Here is a 19,157-nt window from a genome sequence, read left to right as displayed (position 1 = left end):
TAAAAATTACAAACTTAATTCATGCCACACAGGCAAATAGTGATTTTCACGCGCCGATTAGTTAATTCCGATATAGTTAGCAAGTATTAGAATTTATTATATCGCTGGCAGCGCCCATGGGCAATATGAAGCGAATCCTGTGTTCTGACTGTGCTTAGATCCCGCGCAAGAAAAACATTAAATTCGTAATTTTTTGACAAATTCGGGGATCGAGTCGCAAAAAGTGGCTGAAGATAGTCAAATCAAAGTAATCATAAACGACTCTGGTAGGTTTATTGTGCCACAAATACATTTGGCTTTCTTTTCAGGCTCTCAAAATAAATATGTCATTCTCTTAATAAAGCGAAATCTTTTTTGTTATATGATAAATCCTTTTTTAACCAAGATGGCTGGACATTAGCCTCGTTCTTTTATTTAGAGTTTTAAGGTCGAAGTTCATAAAAACAAAATAACTCAGCCAATGCTCAGCCATCTAAACCTCACACCTGGTCAATAACGCATATATGCTGAAACGGTAGATAGCGTTGAAGACGCGCTTTGTCAGGCTACTCAAGCTCCAAATATCCTTTGCTACTCACCTCCACGCAACGCGCGCAGGACTTGTGGCTGAAAAAAATATGCAATCGTTGCAGGAATAGATAAGCTAAAATCATCTTTTTATGCGATATTATCTTACTGTTTTAGTATGTGCTTAAACTACTTTTGACCTCAATGTCGGTAGTTAGTGTGCCACCTCCACGTCCAAAAGCTTGAAAAAGAGTTCAACTTGTACTTAATAACTGCGTAAGTCACTCCCATCTCTATTTTTTTTCTTTTGTGTTTGTATTTGTATTAGAAAAGTGCAAGTTTTTTGTTGCTTTTTCCATTTGTTTGACTTACCTTACATTACGTTCGGAATAAACTTTTAAAAGACAGGATTAGGAAGAATTATCATCATGTCATCTACATGACCTTTTACATGGGCAAAGATGTCTTCATCAACATATTCTCTCTTACCTGTAGCAGAATTAGCTCTGTTCATAAAAGGTGTATGAACAGTGTTCAGCGACACTTCTCAGTGAATTTCTCTTAAACTTACACTTTTGCTTCCTTATCATAACTGAATTTTAATTCTATGAGAACAAACCTTTTTGGTTTGCTAACTTTCAGGCACCAAGATTACAAAATTGTCTTTGGTTGTGATTGTCGTTTACTGATTAGTTTAGAATTTGTGTTCTTGTTGCTTTTGTTAATTAGTCTCATATTGAGTGCTTCTTTTGTTTCATAAGCTTTTATTTTGAATTTTGTATATTTTGGCTTGTTTAGTTATTTTTTCGTTAGTTCAGATTACTTCTGCGTCTGTTAGAGTCTAGTGTAGAAGCAGCGCGTTTCAGTCACAATCGTCTTTTACCGCTTTGCTTCGCTTCGTTTATTATTTTTTTTTTTTAATCAAAAGACATGTGACTACAATCCTTATACCGACAAGATGGACGCGAAATGAAAAGACTGAGCACTAAAAATGAAGGATAACAGCTAACAACTTTCAAACGCGTTATTTAATAATAACTTAAATCATGACATATTGAAAAAATATTTACAGTTTCTAGAAACTATTTTACAAGAGCCTCAATGTTATCATTAAATCAGATTGTAAATGGCAAATTTGGGGCATACAGTGGTAATCAATTAATATCGTTAGAGTAGAAGTTTGAAACACTTTTAACTTCTTCATCACATAGATCTAACTTCTTCACTTATTTGTACAGTAACCTTAAGAATTTGGCACTGTTTTCAAAAGGCGTAAGGAGTCACAGAGTTTATAAATAAAGACATTTTAGAGACCTTAGATGAAAACTGGCTGCAATAAAAAACATAACAAAAAAAAAAGATCTTGAGGGACTGTTCCTGCTCAATCTATCTACTACCCTTAGCATCTGTCAGTTCATGAAGTTTTCAACTAAAGAAAGTACCAAAGTTGTTTTAAGTTGCCAAATGACCTTGCTCAATGGAAAATAGATAATGACCAGTCACCAAAAAAAGAAATAAAAATCTCTATTCTGTACATAAGATGAAAAACTCTTGGTTCCTCTGACAATAAACAGCTTCATGTGTTCATTATACTTAGTTCTTCCTGATCTCGTTTGTCAGTCCAGTTGCTGATAACCTTTGCAAGGAAGTTGTGAAATTCTTCTCTGACTGTTTCTGGTTCTTCATCCAGATTTGTCTGTATACAGGTTACTCTAGAGAGTACAGATGCTATGCAAAGGAAAAAAATTGATCCAAAAATGAGTATAAATAAATCAATGACGCAGTTTAATTTGTGATGTTGTGCATCAACTCTAGAAAATAATGCCAGGTTTTCTAGTTGGGGCTATGCTAAAGTAATGCAATCAAAGCAACTGGTATTTCATATCACTTGCACTTATTCACAACAGTACTATAAAGTTAATCAAAGCTATAACAAAATTCTCAAATGTGATTAGTTATCACCAGCCTGATTTCAACACTAATAGGACAGTGTACATCTCATACTTGTAATTGGGCAGTGTAATAGGACTGAGTTGACATGTCACACCTGTGTACATGGACAGTATGCATCATGTGTGTGCTGTTGTCATGCATTTTACTGAGTTATCTGTTGTTGTTGTTTTTTTAAATGAAAATATAATACAACAAATGTATAATTTCTTTTTGAAATTTTGCCATAGTTTCAATTAATTGGTAACAAGAATTCATGCCATCCATTGTGATTAACTAATCGAACTCCCAATTCACAGTCATCCAATTTTGTTAGTCACTTGACTGTAAGATTACACACCAAATTGGACTCCAATCAGTCCTATTTGCATTACTTATCATGATCACTGTGTGACACTGCCAGGTGTATTTCTACTCACAACTCCAGGAGTTAAGTCCAATTTGGCATGAAGCAACAAGGTGTATAAGGGATAATAGTCATACCAAGTTACCTGGCTTACAGGGGACAAGTTACTTTAGAAACTGTGCAGCTGTGTTGGCAAGGGAAATAACAAGATAATTTGGTTTTATCTAATCAACTGAATTGATAACGCAATTTGGCCACTATTGAGAGTTTTAAAGCTCTTGTTTTGAGCATTAATCTTTTATCAGAGCAAGTGGCTTACAGTTTGATAAGTTTCCCAAACAAGTTGTTGCTATCTCTTCCTTGATAAACACAGGAGTGAGGTAAATAGAAAATTGTGACAACAAATTGATAACAATTTGGTTTTATCAACTGAGTTGATAATGTGAATGTCTCCATAAAGAGTTACTAAAGCTGCAGACGATTTTAGCATTACCGGTAGCCCTTCGTCAGAGCTCTGAGGAAGGGCTAACATTTGAAATGTCAGCTTCAGAATTTCCTTACAGAGGCCAACTCACACTAACAACTCAGTTGGAAAAAAATTATGCTGTACCCTTGCATCACAATTTCTTAAGAAACTTACCCACTATATTCATCATGTTTTGTGACAAAGATTTATTTTGGTGATGTTACCCACAAAGCCTCAAGGACCTTGGCCAGGTTGAGTCAAAAGCCAACCTCTTTTTGAGACTATCAATATCTAAATAAATAAAATGCTATCTTACGTATTTGTGATCTTGTTGTATCAGCAGCAGATGGTCGGCGATGAGCAAACACTATACACTGTGAATCCTTGAGTCCTTGACTTTGCACAAATTGTGTGTACCTTAAAAACAAGAGGTTTCCATAATTATTTGCAAATTCTAACTTCTTGTTTATTCTCCTCAGCTTTATAGTTCAAACAAAGCTAAAAGTGCATGAAGAAACCCAGCTCTGGGTGGAGAGATGCTCTATGAAGTATTATGTCCAAGAATGCAACAAAATTGACCTAACCTGGGCTCAAACCAGCAAAAGCCAGTCTGGATTCTTGCATACAAATTATAAGATTATTGCATTTCCTATACAAGGTCTTTTAAACCTTTAACTCCCAAGAACTGATTTTTAATTGTCCCCTCTAGTTGCTACATATTTCCATATAAACCAGTTGCAATAATTTGATGTTAAGTCAGGATAATGTACTAACAATTTCTACCCTATTAGATTGAGTATTCTCATTACCTGTTTGTTTGATAATGTAAGGATATAATAGGGAGAAATTACAAGTTAATCACTTCTGGGTTAACCCTTTGCACCCTGACACCAGTTTGCAAATTCTCCATACTGTTCTATATACAATTCCTAAGGTGTTGACGAGGAGAATTTACTTAACAATAAATAGCTCTTTTGGCTAGTGATCATTTTCCTTATTCTTGTGACCTTCATGTGCAATTCAGGTGTGATATTGTGAGGAGAAATTAGATGCTAATCACTCTTAGGGATTAACAGGTTAAGCTCAAAACAAACAAGAGGGAACATAGCATACATATATCATGCTCTAAGTTCTACCTTACCAAGTCTCGAGTTCCTTGTCATGGCTGGACTGATCAGGATTGTAAATGATTAGAACACCATTTGTGTCCTTTTGGAAAGCTGCCCAACAAGTAGAAAACCTTAAATAGGCAAAATGCTACATTTAACATACAGCAAATTGGGTTGAAATATACCCACATCATACTTAGAGAACAACAAGAAAGGATTCCTAATAACACTCTTTGAAAAAAAAGTAATTTTACCTCTCTCTGTCATTTTACATAGCAACTATACATGGTTTTAATAATAATACGATCACTCTCAAATTAGAAGCTACAGAAAGATAAAAAAAATTGCAGGCAATGATGGAATAGAATGCTATATTTCTTGCTACTGAACATCCAAAACACATGTTGGGGTAGGTTATAGCCAAATGGCTGATAGAACACTTTTCAACTGAGTGTCATACTAACAAAACCAAAGCGATCACAAAAGCCAATTAGATGATGAGAGAATACCACAAGGAGCCACTTAGAACTCAAAGTAAAAACATCCAAACAGTGTCAGGTGCAGGAAAACTCAAGTAAATAGGACATGATAGATCTTAGTTTTATCTCATTGGTCAAGAAAGTGGCACAAATTTCCAGGACCAGTCAAAGAGCATAGTAAAACAAAACCATAGCAATCTCTGACTTTTTTCAACACTCAATCAAAAACTAGTCTAACTACCATTGCCAATCCCTTGTTTCTATAGAATGATGCCACAAAGAACATGTCTAATCTGCTTGGTTCCCATGCCAGGACAACAGAGAACACTGCTTATCATCATACTGAATGAATTACATATAGAAATTGCTAACAAACACTATAAGAAATTCTCTTAGGTAAAAGCACCCTGATTTTGTCCCACCTTTGGGTAATGCAACTTAATGTGTGCTTTTTAAATTACACATGCAAAAAAAAAACCAACTATAGTGAATATTAAAATATCAGGGCTTACTTGTGATTTCCGCTGCAATCCCACAACTCTACCTCACAATTAGCAGTTTTACCAGGAGATATTTCGATGCCATTGCTTTCAAACTCTAGTATCCTGTCCATTCAAAAGAAAAATGTATTCTTCTTTGGATTTTATAAATTGAGAAACAGGGACCTATGTTTTGACAGGAGATATTTCTGTACCATTGCATACAAATTTTGGTATTCTGTCCATTCAAAGGAGAAACTGAGTGTTAATCAGATTGTTTTTAAACTTTTACGTATCAAGATCCAAATAGTAATTCTCTCTACTTACTGCCTTACTTTTCACGGTCAATTAAACGGGAGAAATAGGTCTTATTCCAAAATAACACCCTCCAAATGATAACCCTATCTATTATTATAACCTGTTTACATGAACTTACAGAACGAAATTACGTATTAATCACCTCTAAGATTAAAGGGGCCGAAAATTGAGAAACGTGGATCTATGGTTACGGTTTCCATGAAGACGTAAAAACATGCATGAATTCAAGATACCCACGACTTGGAAAATGTTTTGTGATCGACATTTACCTGACCCCTTGTGTTGGATGATACTCTCCTCCTGATGTTTCCGTAGCATCAGAAAGAAAATTCGCAATAACGCTTTTACCACTCTGCAAAATGACATGAAAATGAAATATTTAGCACGAGCGACAACAATACAGCTGTCGTTAAACTGAACTTAATAATTAGAGCCATTTCTTCCGTTCCAACGTATACCAAACTGCAAATAAAAATGTGTAATGTCAAAATTCCGTAGAAGAGAAAAGCTTTTAAATCAAAGAAACTTACCTCGCAAGGTCCCAAAACTAGAATTTTTGCCCTAAACATTCCGAGATAAACAGTCTCCCTCTTGGTTCTTCGATCTACAAAGAGTGAATATGAGAGGATTGGGGAGAGTCAAGCTTACGTTAGGAACGCCTGGCAAATATTGTATGATCGCTAAAACGAAAACAAGAAATCTTACATCGCGTATCTTTTTGAGAAGTATCCTTTAACAGCTTAAAGGACGTTTATAAAGGCTTTGAATCTCAGTGTTTTCTTTTCGTTTTGCTACACATGAATTTTACCAAAATTCTCTTTAACTTTTAGGCGGTAAAATGATTCCCAAGAAACGTCCTCTTAACGGATTAAGGATGATATGAATTTCGCTTGATTCCTAACATAGTTACATATCCTTGCTCAGGGGGTTCAATAAGTTTTTCTTAGTTGATTTGATTTTAACAAAGCGAGTCATGAGGAAAAAATCTTTTTTTCAAGACTTTTCTCCGCCACTAAGCGACTCGTCCATTTTTTGACCACTGGGGGCTCACCACTGTGAGTCCACAGAAAATAATCCTTTTTTTTCCCTCATTAATAATAAATATCTAACAAATAAGTTTTTTTCGTTACAACGATTAATTTTTGGTGACCATACGACAGACATTCCAACCCCTTTTGAGGAGAAATAGGGAGACTCTTTTAGTGCCGAAGGCGCTAAGATGAGCGCCAACGGCGCGAGCTTCTAGGGGGGTCTGGGGGCATGGCCCCCCCCCCCCCCAGGAAATTTTGCAAATTTAGTTTCTCTCAAGTGGCATTTCCAGCATGTTGACATCATTTCTGTGGTTTTCTTTAAGGTCTTAGATTCTGAAAAGATGGATTAACAACAGCAAAGTAACGTTTTACACTCAGATCGCAAAAAATACTTATAACATAAGCAATTTTTTCCTTGTTTTCAGAATTTTATGATAAATCGGGAGAACCTGATAAAAATCGGGAGAGCGGGAGGCAACACATCAAATCGGGAGACTCCCGATCAAATCGGGAGGGTTGGAATGTCTGATACGATAACCGTTAGAGCATGAGAAAAAACGCGAAACACTGCTTCTTAGAGACGCCTGTCTAATAGAACAATAATTTAACATACGTGCATATGACAGAGACAAATCGTTACATGGCTGTATAAAAAATCAAAGTTTAAGAGAGAATTTGCTCTCATTTTGTAAACAACTAATACAATGCATGGAAAACCAGCGAAAATCATCTGCCTACGATGCTGCAGCTGCGAATAAAATTTAAGTTTTAAGTAGGTACTCTGTAAGACAAAAAAGCTTCAACAACTCAATTATAGATAGGACAATTATTAAACGATTCTACAACAAATTATATGACGAGTGAATAATTTTCCCTTTTTGAGAAGTCTGTGCGATGAAGCAGGAGCTGAATCACAATACTGGGGCCCGTTTCTCGAAGGTCCCGGTAATTTATCGGGCCCTGAATGCCGTTCTGTTCAAACCTTTTCAAACTTTTCAAACCCCCATCATTCAAGATGGGGACTTGAAAAGTTTTGAAAATTATGAAATGAAAGTATCAGCTAAAGAGACAAAATGGACTTGTCAAGGACCCAGTACCTGCTTCTCTATTCTTTAAATTTTGATTCTAAAATACAACTTCAGACCTGTTTATTTACCGGGACTTTCGAGAAACGGGCCACCAGGGTTTGAATCTGGAAATTTACATAACAACCCCTATTTGAAAAGTCTAGTTATGCTAATTCCTTTGTTTCCTTTAATTTTTATTTTTTGTATTTTCGTATTTTTTTCAAATTTTGCAATTTTTAGCTGTTTTGACTTTTTAAAGTTTTAAAATGTCTGGAAACCGGCGGCAACTTGTGCTTTTTCCGATGTAATTCCAATGAAAAAACAGATAGATATACATATAATCATTCCTAATTTCGATCTAAGTTTCGTTGATTAACCAGGGTTGTTTGTATCATGAAGGATACGGGAATACTTCGATTCACAAAACGTGGTAACCTTGCGAATTGAAATTAATGATTAAGATGCTGTGGACTTGCAAAGTGAACGGTTTGATTAGCTAGCAATATTTTATAAACAGAAAATACCAAATTGATTATGAGAAGGTGCGTCGAAACTGTATGCATAAGCGACTAATTTAAATTAAGCGACTAATTTAATTTCTTTCCACTAAAAAATTAAAAATGTGTCATTTCGCTCGAACAGTTTTCACAGAATTCTCAGAAAGATCAGCTACTATTGAATTTGTTCATGTTTCTCTAGCTTTTCGATGCGCTGTTAGAGAGTACTGTATCATCTATAAACAGAAAAGCTTTTCATAAATACCTTTGTTCTCGATTAAGCGCTTGACAAATCTAAATCAATTCTTAGCCTGATTTTAAAAGAAGATTCCACAATTTCAAATTGTTTCAGTAATTGAAAACATTTTACCACTTGAATTTTACCATCTTAAGATACTTCAATCAGAAAAAACAACAATCTGCTTCCGAGTACCTGTTTTCTTTCGCCTTCGATTTGTTGGACGCCCAGCAGAGGACCTCGACAAAGTCGTGCCTGACATTTCCTTGTCACAAAAGTTATTGGAAGATTGAGCAGATCGATTACGATAATTCTGGATAAGATTGCTGGTGTCAGTGATCGATTTTTTTTTAACGGGCCGGTGAAAAGCTAAAGCTTGATATGGGACCTGACAGGAAATTTTTAATAATGAATGAGCAAACGTCCGCAGCTTCTTACCCCATGCTTGCGAGACGACAAAAATACTCTGTGAAAATCAAATAAGTTCTGAGTGGCTACTTCAAATGGCCCGTTAGACTGACAGAAAAAAATTCAAGAAAGTTTACACTTATGCAGTCGAGGGCGCAGACACTCGCGCCTGATTCTTCGTAAAACGCTCGGAGATTTCCCGATCTTAATTAACAAGTGACGAAAAATCGGAAGGACTCCACCTTCGGATACGACGTGAGTTGTGACGTCTGTCGCTTGGCAACAGGCAACTCAGTAATTTATGAAAGAAAACAATTCTGATTATTGTTCGCAGTAGAAATGGTGATTCTCCTTTGAAAACAAAAGGGAACTATGCAAGTTCTATTCTCGCTTTCAAAACCTGATCATACGGTTCATACTTTGCAGGATATTGGTCTCAAACTACGTCAATTCATAGCCAGATAATTTTTCCCACTGCGTACAACTTAAATCATCAAAAGCCGTTAAAATTCTCGAATCGCACTTTGAAGTTACGGATATAAAATAGGCCACAATTTAAGGCGCTGTTAGCATTGTGATTAAATGTTGAGCCGCTACCTTCACTAGCTTAATAAACTGATGAAACAAAAACGCCGCTGATAGAATATACGGGTTCTATCGCGTTTTTTTAAGTGAATTTATCTTCGCTGGCGATATATCAGCGCGTTGTGATGTAATTAAAGTAATTTCAGTATTCAGTTGCGGGTGGATATAAAAAAAGGAAATAACAGAAATATCTTAACAAAAAAAAATTGAAGCTATTTCAAAATTTCCTGTAATATTTTTCCTATCTTTAACAAAGCCAATGATATTCGGAGTAATAGTGCGAGTCTCGTGTTAAAAAGAAAACTTCCATTTTAAACAGGACTCAGACGCTTACCTCCTCCTGGGGTTCCGTTATACATCCCACTCAAACTCATCTTTAAGTTCGATGCGCGAGAAACAACAGATCACACAAAACAACGACCAAAGTGCTACAACTGCACTTAAATACGAACATGAAATTATATTGATACGGTAGAGGGGATATTCTGTGGTTGTTAAAAACCCGCAGGGTGAAAATGACATCTGCTATCGCTCTCAGAGAAGACTTCGTCGGGTATCTATATTTACTATTGGGAATTGTTGATAAGAACCCCTCACTGAAGACAGTGACAGCTGTCGCTAAGTCTACTAAGTCTCGGGGGCGGTATTAAGTATGAAAAATGAAAAATAAAAGTCGTAAGAAGGCGATTCAACAAAGCAATCTAATTTCCTTGTGTTAATGATAAGTACCGAAAGTCCACACTGCTGTAAATTTACATTTTAAATGAGGCTTTTTTTTTTAATCGGCTCGAATACGCTATGCGACAAATTTCGAACCAGTCCCCTAGACGGTCATGTTTCCGGTTGTTAAAGCAATTGCTTAGAAACTGACCAATAGAATTTGACAATATTTAATTATCGGGAAATTTTTTTGAAAAGAGAGCTGTTTAAATAATTCACTTGTAATTTATGTGGGACAAAAAGTTCTGATTTGAACTCTCAAAAGGTTTAGCCATCTTTCGTTTGATTTAAAAGGATGTTCCAGAATGAATATCGAGAAAGTTTTTATCAAGCAGGAGCCCATTACTTATGGGCTCCTGTTTTGAGGTATTTCGAACGATATGTTTAAAAATACCACGAAAATCTCTAGAATTTTTGTCTTGGTTGCTCCTCTTTCGTTTCTACAGAAAGCTGTGTTGGAGACAAACGTGGGAAGAGGTCAAAGCATGAGAGACAGACAGGATGATTCTCCAAGGCCTGGGCGAGGGGTTGGGTACTAAAGGAGTCTGCATCGATACTTCGTCGCAAAACCCGGCTCGAACGGCGAAGTCCCCGAGCGTGCGTGCGATAGGAGCGTGAAAGATCTCGAAAGACCTCTCGTGCGTTTGCTTCCCTAATCGTCCGGATTTGAGACCCACGAGCTTCACGGGTAATTTTCAATGTTGTAGTAAATACAGAAAGATGTTTTTCCGTCTTATCACGAGAGTAGGAAATAAAGAAAAAAATATATTATTCTAAAGAAGTCCATACTTAAATTGCGACTTGCGTTGTCATAGATGCCTAAGCTTGAAGCTTATTTATTCATTGCGCAGCCATAATGTCAAACTGACATCTTTTGAGTTTCCACCTGGGAAGGCTGCAGAATTGATTAACTTTTGATAATATCATATCGGCTAGCCTCATTAAGTTTGAAAACTGAATCAATGTTCGTAAGCCTATGGAATAATTGTTTTGTTTCGCAACACATTTATTCGTTGAAATATTGACAATTACTTCATGCTTTGCCGGACTGACTCGTTTTCTTTCTAGTTTGATTACGCATGAAGAGGTTCCATATACATGGTGTTGTTAATTCGATAACATTTACATTGTTTTTTTTTCCTTTTCTTTCAAACGATTGTTTTCATTCACGAAAAAAAAAAACGTTGAGAAGCATATCTCATTTTAGATAGCTTTACGGAGTCTGCTGTGGATTGAACGACTTCAATGTAGCTCTGTTTATAACCAAATCTACAAAATGCAAATTTGTTGCAACAAAAAAAAAACCGGCCAAGAGCAATGAATTTTTCAAAGAGGGTGTTTTTAATTACCAAAGTCAGGTGGTTAATTCAAGTTTGTTGTTAAGAATTAAAACTCTCTGGAAAAGCACAGTTTATCCTATGCGTCTGTTATTCAATTTCCATTTTAGATGCTGTGATTTTTATTTCTCAGATGGATCTGAAATCATTTAGCGTTTATCAATTACTGTTGAGGTGATGTCAAAATGAAGTCCTATGAACCTGTCTGGCAATAACATTATGGATCCTTCCTTAAGTTGGTCTTTAAATTTGATTTTTGGAATTTTTTGTTATTCAGAAAGTCAATCGTTGATTCTTTAGTTTCCCTCTTCTGCAGTCAATAGGTATCGAATTGAAACGACCAGTTCGACAATTTTACGAAAGTCCATGACAAAGAACATATTACTTACTTATATTGCTTGTATCTTTGTCTCCTTTAGCATTTCGTCTGGAGCGCCTTTCTGGAGTCGGCGAACGGTTACTTGCAGCCGATCGATTGTGTTTTGGTTTCAGATCACGGGCACTGTTTTCGATGGGTTTTGTCGACATGACGAAAACAAAAATCTTACAGATCGAAACTAAGCACCATTTGTTATTGAATATTCAATAAGCGAGCTCTACAAAGACGGCTTTGACGTTTGTGTCTCAAGTTGGTAAATTTAATTTAATCAAACGTATTCAGCTTTGTTGTGATAGTCTTCCGCTACCGGCTGATGACTGGTGACATCCGTCCCTGTTTACAACAGTTTATCAGTTCTATTTGTCAGTGTCAAGCGTTTGTTTGAAAACCGTATTGATATCACAAAACTTAGCCAATAGAAGTTCTCCCTTTTCGTACCGAAATGATGTTTATTCTCTTATTTATACGAAAAATGACGATATATCGTCCTCGTCGGTTAAACAAAACGTTCAACTCTTTTCTATCCGAATGGGGAAAAACTGAATACAGCTTTGAAAATTAAAAATATCCCATACTAGCAAAAATCATCGATAAGATTAAAGCGGTCTGAAGATTGATTGATTTGCACAGGGATATAGAATATACTTCTCAAATAAAAACACAAAGGTAACTATAAAAGGAAACTAAACTTGCGTGAGATACGTAACAATCACAAGAAACGGGAGCCTAAGTTGCAGGGGGCGCACAAATAAAACAATGAAATGAAAAGACAGCTAAAGTTGTGCGAGTTAAAACGTAACAATCAAAGAAAAGCCAGCTAAATTTGCGCGAGAGACAAGTGTAACAATCAAATGAAAGGGCAGCTAAAGTTGCGCGAGATACAAGCGTAACAATCAAATGAAAGGACAGCTAAAGTTGCGCGAGAAAGTAAGGCAACTATCAAATGAAAGGAAAGCTAAAGTTTCCCGGGTATAATCATAACAATCAATTGGAAGGACAGCTGAATTTGTGCAAGATACAAGTCTAACAACCATATGAAAGAACAGTTAAAGTTGCGCGAGATACAAACGTAGCAAAGAGTAAAAGAACTGCCAAATTTGTGCAAGATACAGAAGTAATAAGCAAATGAAAGAACAGTATAAGTTGTGCGAGATACAAACGTAGCAAGCAAATGAAAGAACAGCTAAAGTTGTGCGAGATACAAACGTAACAAGCAAACGAAAGAACAGCTAAAGTTACGCGAGATACAAACGTAACAAGCAAACGAAAGTACAGCTAAAGTTACGCGAGATACCAACGTAACAAGCAAACGAAAGAACAGCTAAAGTTGTGCGAGATACAAACATAACAAGCAAACGAAAGAACAGCTAAAGTTGCCCGACATACAAACGTAACAATCAAATGAAAGTACAGCTAAAGTTGCGCGAGATACAAACGTAACAAGCGAATGAAAGCACAGCTTAAGTTACGCGAAGCACAAACGTAACAGGTAAATGAAAGAACAGCTAAAGTTGCACGTGATACAAACGTAACAAGTAAATGAAAGAAAAGCTAAAGTTGCGCGAGATACAAACGTAACAAGCAAATGAAAGAACAGCATAAGTTGCGCGAGATACAAACGTAACAAGCAAACAAAAGAACAGGTGATGTTGTGCAAGACACAAACGTAACAAGCGAAAGAAAGAACAGCTAAGGTTGCGCGAGACACAAACGTAACAAGCAAACGAAAGAACAGCTAAAGTTATGCGAGACACAAACGTAACAAGCAAACGAAAGAACAGCTAAGGATGCGCGAGATATAAACGTTACAAGCAAACGAAAGAACAGCTTAAGTTGCACGAGGCACAAACGTAGCAAGTAAATGAAAGAACAGCTAAAGTTGTGCAAGACACAAACGTAACAAGTAAATAAGAGAACAGCTAAAGTTGCGCGAGATACAAACGTAACAAGCAAATGAAAGAACAGTATAAGTTGCGCGAGATACAAACGTAACAAGCAAACGAAAGAACAGCAAAAGTTGTGCGAGACACAAACGTAACAAGCAAACGAAAGAACAGCTAAGGTTGCGCGAGATATAAACGTAACAAGCAAACGAAAGAACAGCTAAAGTTGTGCGAGACACAAACGTATCAAGCAAACGAAAGAAAAGCTAAGGTTGCGCGAGATACAAAGGTAACAAGCAAACGAAAGAACAGCTAAAGTTATGCGAGACACAAACGTAACAAGCAAACGAAAGAACAGCTAAGGTTGCGCGAGATACAAAGGTAACAAGCAAACGAAAGAACAGCTAAAGTTGTGCGAGACACAAACTTAACAAGCAAACGAAAGAACAGCCAAGGTTGGGCGAGATACAAAGGTAACAAGCAAACGAAAGAACAGCTAAATTTGTGCGAGATACAAACGTAACAAGCAAACGAAAGAACAGCTAAGGTTGCGCGAGATATAAACGTAACAAGCAAACGAAAGAACAGCTAAAGTTGTGTGAGACACAAACGTAACAAGCAAACAAAATAACAGCTAAGGTTGCGCGAGATATAAACGTAACAAGCAAACGAAAGAACAGCTAAAGTTGCACGAGATACAAACGTAACAAGCAAATGAAAGAACGGCCAAAGTTGCGCGAGACACAAACGTAACGAGCAAATGAAAGAACAGCATAAGTTGCGAAAGATACAAAGGTAACAAGCAAACAAAAGAACAGTTAAAGTTATGCAAGACACAAACGTAACAAGCAAAAGGAAGAACAGCTAAGGTTGCGCGAGACACAAATGTAACAAGCAAACGAAAGAACAGCTAAGGCTGCACGAGACACAAACGTAACAAGCGAACGAAAGAACAGCTAAGGTTGCGCGAGATACAAACGTAACAAGTAAACGAAAGAACAGCTAAAGTTGCGCAAGATACAAACGTAACAAGCAAACGAAATAACAGCTAAAGTTGCGCGAGATACAAACGTAACAAGCAAATGAAAGAAAAGCTAAAGTTGCGCGACATACAAACGTAACAAGCAAATGAAAGCACAACTTATGTTGCGCGAGATACGACTGTAAGAATCAAACGAAAGAACAGCTAAAGTTGCGCGAGATAAAAACGTAAGAAGCAAATGAAAGAAAAGCTAAAGTTGTGCGACATAAAAACGTAACAAGCAAATGAAAGTACAACTTATGTTGCGCGAGATACGACCGTAAGAATCACACGAAAGAACAGCTAAAATTGCGCGAGATAAAAATGTAACAAGCAAATGAAAGAACAATTAAAGTTGGGCGAGATAAAAGCGTAACAAGCAAACGAAAGAACAGCTAAAGTTGCGCGAGATACAAACGTAACAAGCAAATGAAAGATTAATTAAAGTTGCGCGAGAATTTCCAGGATGCGCGCGAACCCGCGTTATTTTGACGGGAAAAGCGCAACAGCATCGACATCGTAAGACGACTTTTTTTCCGACGTGATGTAATTGCAAAACGAATTACCAACATGTTAGCTGTCTTTTAGCTGGCTTAAGTTACAGCCGATGACAACAACAGGAGGTATTTTGCAAAAATTTGAATGAATTTTAATTAACCTTTACATACTTTCTCAAGAGCAAACTGCGAGACAAGAATTCAAAGCCCTCTCCTTAACCCAGTTTCTAGTGGCTTGCCTTTCATGTACCTACCGCTGAAAAATTTTTTCATTCACCTTCTGATCTCTTTCTCACTCGTTGTTCTTCGTGACTAACTCGGCTAACTTCAGATAAACGCCGATGCCCGTCGTGAGGTCGATTGCTCTCGGACAGGCGTCGCTGCGCAGTTTCCTCTTGACTTCGGTTGCTTGACGCTGAGTGTCGCCGATTTGAAGATCCTAAGATGAATAATGGAGAAGACTCACTTCCTAATTATTGAATACGAGATAATTTGGTTTGACCAACTGAGTTGGTAATGTGAATTGGACACCCTAAGGAGTTTAAAGGCTGACGTATCGAGCGTTAACCCTTCGTCAGAGCGAATGGCGTAGGGCTAACGCTCGAAAGGTAAGCTTTTAAACTTGTTACGTTGACCAATTTACATCATCAACTCAGTTAATAGAACCAAATTATCATGTTGTACTCCTCCACCGACGCAGCATCACGTTTCTTTAGAAACTTACCCCCTTTACTATCTATATCCACGGATTTCAGAAAATTCTCTGTCGACAGTCGAAACCTTGATCTTGTCTAGCCGTGCTTTTAAGGCCCGGTCAAACGCACGCAACATTTCAATGCAACATCTTGCAAGATGGTTGCGCGCAACGTGTTGCATACGTTTGACCACCCGGTAGCATCATCTTGCAACATGTTGGATGGTTAGACAGATCTGGTTTACAGATTTAATGAATGTAAACGAAGAAGTTACAATTCATAGACCCAAGGTTTCGACACTCCTGTATAGTGCCTTCATCAGGGGTGATCTAAACGCTGCAACAAGAGGTCCTTTTATATGATCGCTAATCAGCGGCCTTTTTTCTGACGAGGTGTAAATTGGCGTCAGGAAGCAAACTGCCATCGTCACGATTTAAAGGAGCGTGGGCGGAGTTAATATGCCAAGCCTCCGAACAAAGGCGCTGGTGGTAACGCCGGTTAGTGGTTGGTGTAGGATTGGATGGAGTGGATGGTGTAGGATCAAGTTTGAAAATGGTCAAAATTTTGTTGCAACACTTTTGGATGTTGCAAGATGTCGCGCTCGTTTGGTCAGCTCCTTCACAACATCTCACAACAAGATTCAACAATGTTGCAAGAGGTTGCGTTGAAATGCTGCATGCTTTTGATCGAGCCTTAAAACTGCCCTATAGACTCGATCCCTGCCACTTTTTCAGCCAATCAGATACAAATCGTGTGATTCATTAACACCCGCGTCACGTGCTCGAAGCCTGTCACGTGCACTTGTTTTGAATTCAAATTATCGAGATCTGGTGAATCGCATTTTTAAAGTTTTTGTGATTAAGCAAAAATTTGCATAGCTCAAAGAGCCACCTTACTGTAATTAGTTCAGACCGAACCAGACAGGACCAGAGAACACCAGCCCTATATAATTTTTTTTTCCTATTTTGTTTTCTGTGTTATAAGGACTCTAACTTACCCGCTCCAGGAAAGGTGCCGCTACTTCTGCGGCGTCGAGGGAGATCTTCTGTATGGAACGGACCGCTCCCTGTTTAAAAACGAATGGAAGTTGAGCAAGCAATAAAAAAATAAGATGCCATCAAATCTGAAGAAGCCAGCAAAGTAAATTTTTCGCCAAAAATTTGAGAAGTCTTTTAAACTTTTAGAGAATTTGAATATTGGAGCCAGAGATGAGAAATCGGGTCTAATACTTCTCTAGTAACTTATAACACGACAAAACTGCTATGGTCGATCCTCTGTTTCACGAAAACGTTCGACGTGTACAGCAAAATTCAAGACTATAAACGATTTCTGAACAAAATACTGAATATTTTTCCGCAAGGCGCCTCACGGGCTTCAATTAAAAACATCGTTAAAGGTTCTTAACGAGGGCCTTAATGGCGTGAGAAAGGCCATAAAAAGCCTCGCGGTCCTGCACACGGACCTGCGAGCTACAGAATGCAAGAGTAAAGGAAAAAAGAAATAGAACGTTGGCCATACAGTAAAATATTTATTTATTTAGCTAGATCGGGCCGCGCTAGAAAATGCCTGACTCGAAGTCATAACGTTCGTACCTCACTGCATCTGGTCCATTCGTCATCACTGATCGCTAACTATCTTCACGCCCGGCACAATATAAGCCAGTCAGTAAGATATTCTGACGAATGACGAATGACAAGAAAAAACTGCCTAGAATTCCTTTTATCACTTTTAGAGTCTCCCTATCAATTTCAATTTTAAGATAGATTTAATCCGCCGTAGGTTTAAACATACAGTAAAAAACCTCCTGTGGATTAGGAACTTGGCGACTCCTTGAAATCTCCGACTTTTCACATATGTAAGCTCAAAGGATGTTCAAATGCAGCTGAATGTATAATACGATGCTATCGGTTTAGGCTTCAGGCGCCTCAAATGTTTTGGATCAGGTTTTGGATCGCCTAATGTTTTCATGATCATGTGGGAAATGTCTTTGTGCATTTTGAAAGACTTTTGCATTGCTAATCACTGACTAAATGAAGTGGGCGCTATCAGTTACTGTTACAGTTTTGATGCTACCCACCGATCTAGGATGTAGGATTCATAAGATATTAAAAGATCAACGAAAATTAAAATAATGAAATAAAACTCTTACCGTTCGGTATATTCTGTGACATCCTCGATCTTGAAAAATAAAGGCTTGTCACGAACAGAGTTGCAAATAATAAACTGGCTGAAAATGAAGCTGATTACCAACGCTCTGATGAATTTATTTATATTTTCCTGCACGGATGTGTAATTTGCATGAAGTTATGTTTTTGGAACATTTGTTTGAAAACCAGACGTGAGAAGAACCGAAAAACACAGAGATTTCCGCAATTAATGTTTAGAAGCTGTCATTTCGTTTCTGATTTGCTCCAAGATTCTTAGGGCGCGCAAATCTTTAATTAAGACAATTTAAAATTGGCTATCTAATTTCCGCAAACCGCCTTATTTGTTAAAAAAAAAAAACGTCGTATAATCTAAGGACCATCATTTCGTAGACTTGAATCGACCATCACGGCGATACCGGGTAAACTGATATTTAAATTTAAAGAATTATTTCCAAGAGCAAAATATATAATCTCTTGCAGAAAAATTAGTATTTGTTCATTAATTCACACGTTACGTAAACAAAACTGAAGACTGGAAGTGATAATAATATTCCTTTCAGACAAATATTATGATTCAGCCTTGACTTTTTTTTAATTCTTTTCCTAATGACCTGTAATAAACTACAAAAGAATCAAGATTTTTCAATACATATATCCCGTGACATATCCTAACAACTAGCAACGGTTGAAATAACTTGCGCGAGCTTTTGTCTTTCAAAAACTGAGTGAAATTAGTCTTGCAGAGCCCTGCAGATGTTTCTACAGCGGGAGTTCCTCTTAGCACCAGGCTTACGCCGCCAAAAAGGGGAAGTTGGTTTCCCTCTACCACGTAAGTAACACTTCTATAGACCATTAGGAAAGTGACGGGGGAAGAGGTGTAGGGAAAATCAGAGAGGGAAAAGATAATCGCCCAGAAGAAGAGAGAAGAACAGAAAACAATAGCAACAAAAAACAAAAATAACAACAATAACAACAAAGACAAAAACTTTCATATTCCC

At 37.3% G+C, this 19,157-nt stretch overlaps 1 protein-coding gene across 2 annotated transcripts; it reads right to left on the bottom strand.

Annotated features, from left to right (window-relative positions):
• Positions 1 to 1,519: 1,519 nt before the first annotated feature.
• Positions 1,520 to 18,441, bottom strand: LOC113685016 (intraflagellar transport protein 22 homolog). Of its 2 annotated transcripts, XM_027202461.2 has the most exons (9): positions 18,162 to 18,441; positions 17,010 to 17,078; positions 15,595 to 15,756; positions 6,185 to 6,258; positions 5,924 to 6,006; positions 5,370 to 5,462; positions 4,411 to 4,509; positions 3,586 to 3,686; positions 1,520 to 2,235 (listed from the first exon to the last, which is right to left on the bottom strand). In XM_027202461.2, exons 1-9 carry the CDS (start codon positions 18,181 to 18,183, stop codon positions 2,084 to 2,086), a joined length of 855 nt encoding a protein of 284 aa, XP_027058262.2. In that variant the 5' UTR covers positions 18,184 to 18,441; the 3' UTR covers positions 1,520 to 2,083. The 2 variants fall into 2 exon arrangements, with proteins under 2 accessions (XP_027058262.2, XP_027058259.2); XM_027202458.2 differs by lacking the exons at positions 15,595 to 15,756; positions 17,010 to 17,078; positions 18,162 to 18,441 and adding an exon at positions 11,927 to 12,177.
• Between the last annotated feature and the right edge of the window lie 716 nt (positions 18,442 to 19,157).

The sequence above is a fragment of the Pocillopora damicornis genome, chromosome 12 (assembly GCF_964200805.1).
Source record: "Pocillopora damicornis chromosome 12, jaPocDami1.2, whole genome shotgun sequence".
Taxonomy (NCBI): Eukaryota; Metazoa; Cnidaria; class Anthozoa; order Scleractinia; family Pocilloporidae; genus Pocillopora; species Pocillopora damicornis.
Note: the sequence above shows the minus strand (reverse complement) of the source record. Positions and strands in the feature narration are given on the sequence as shown.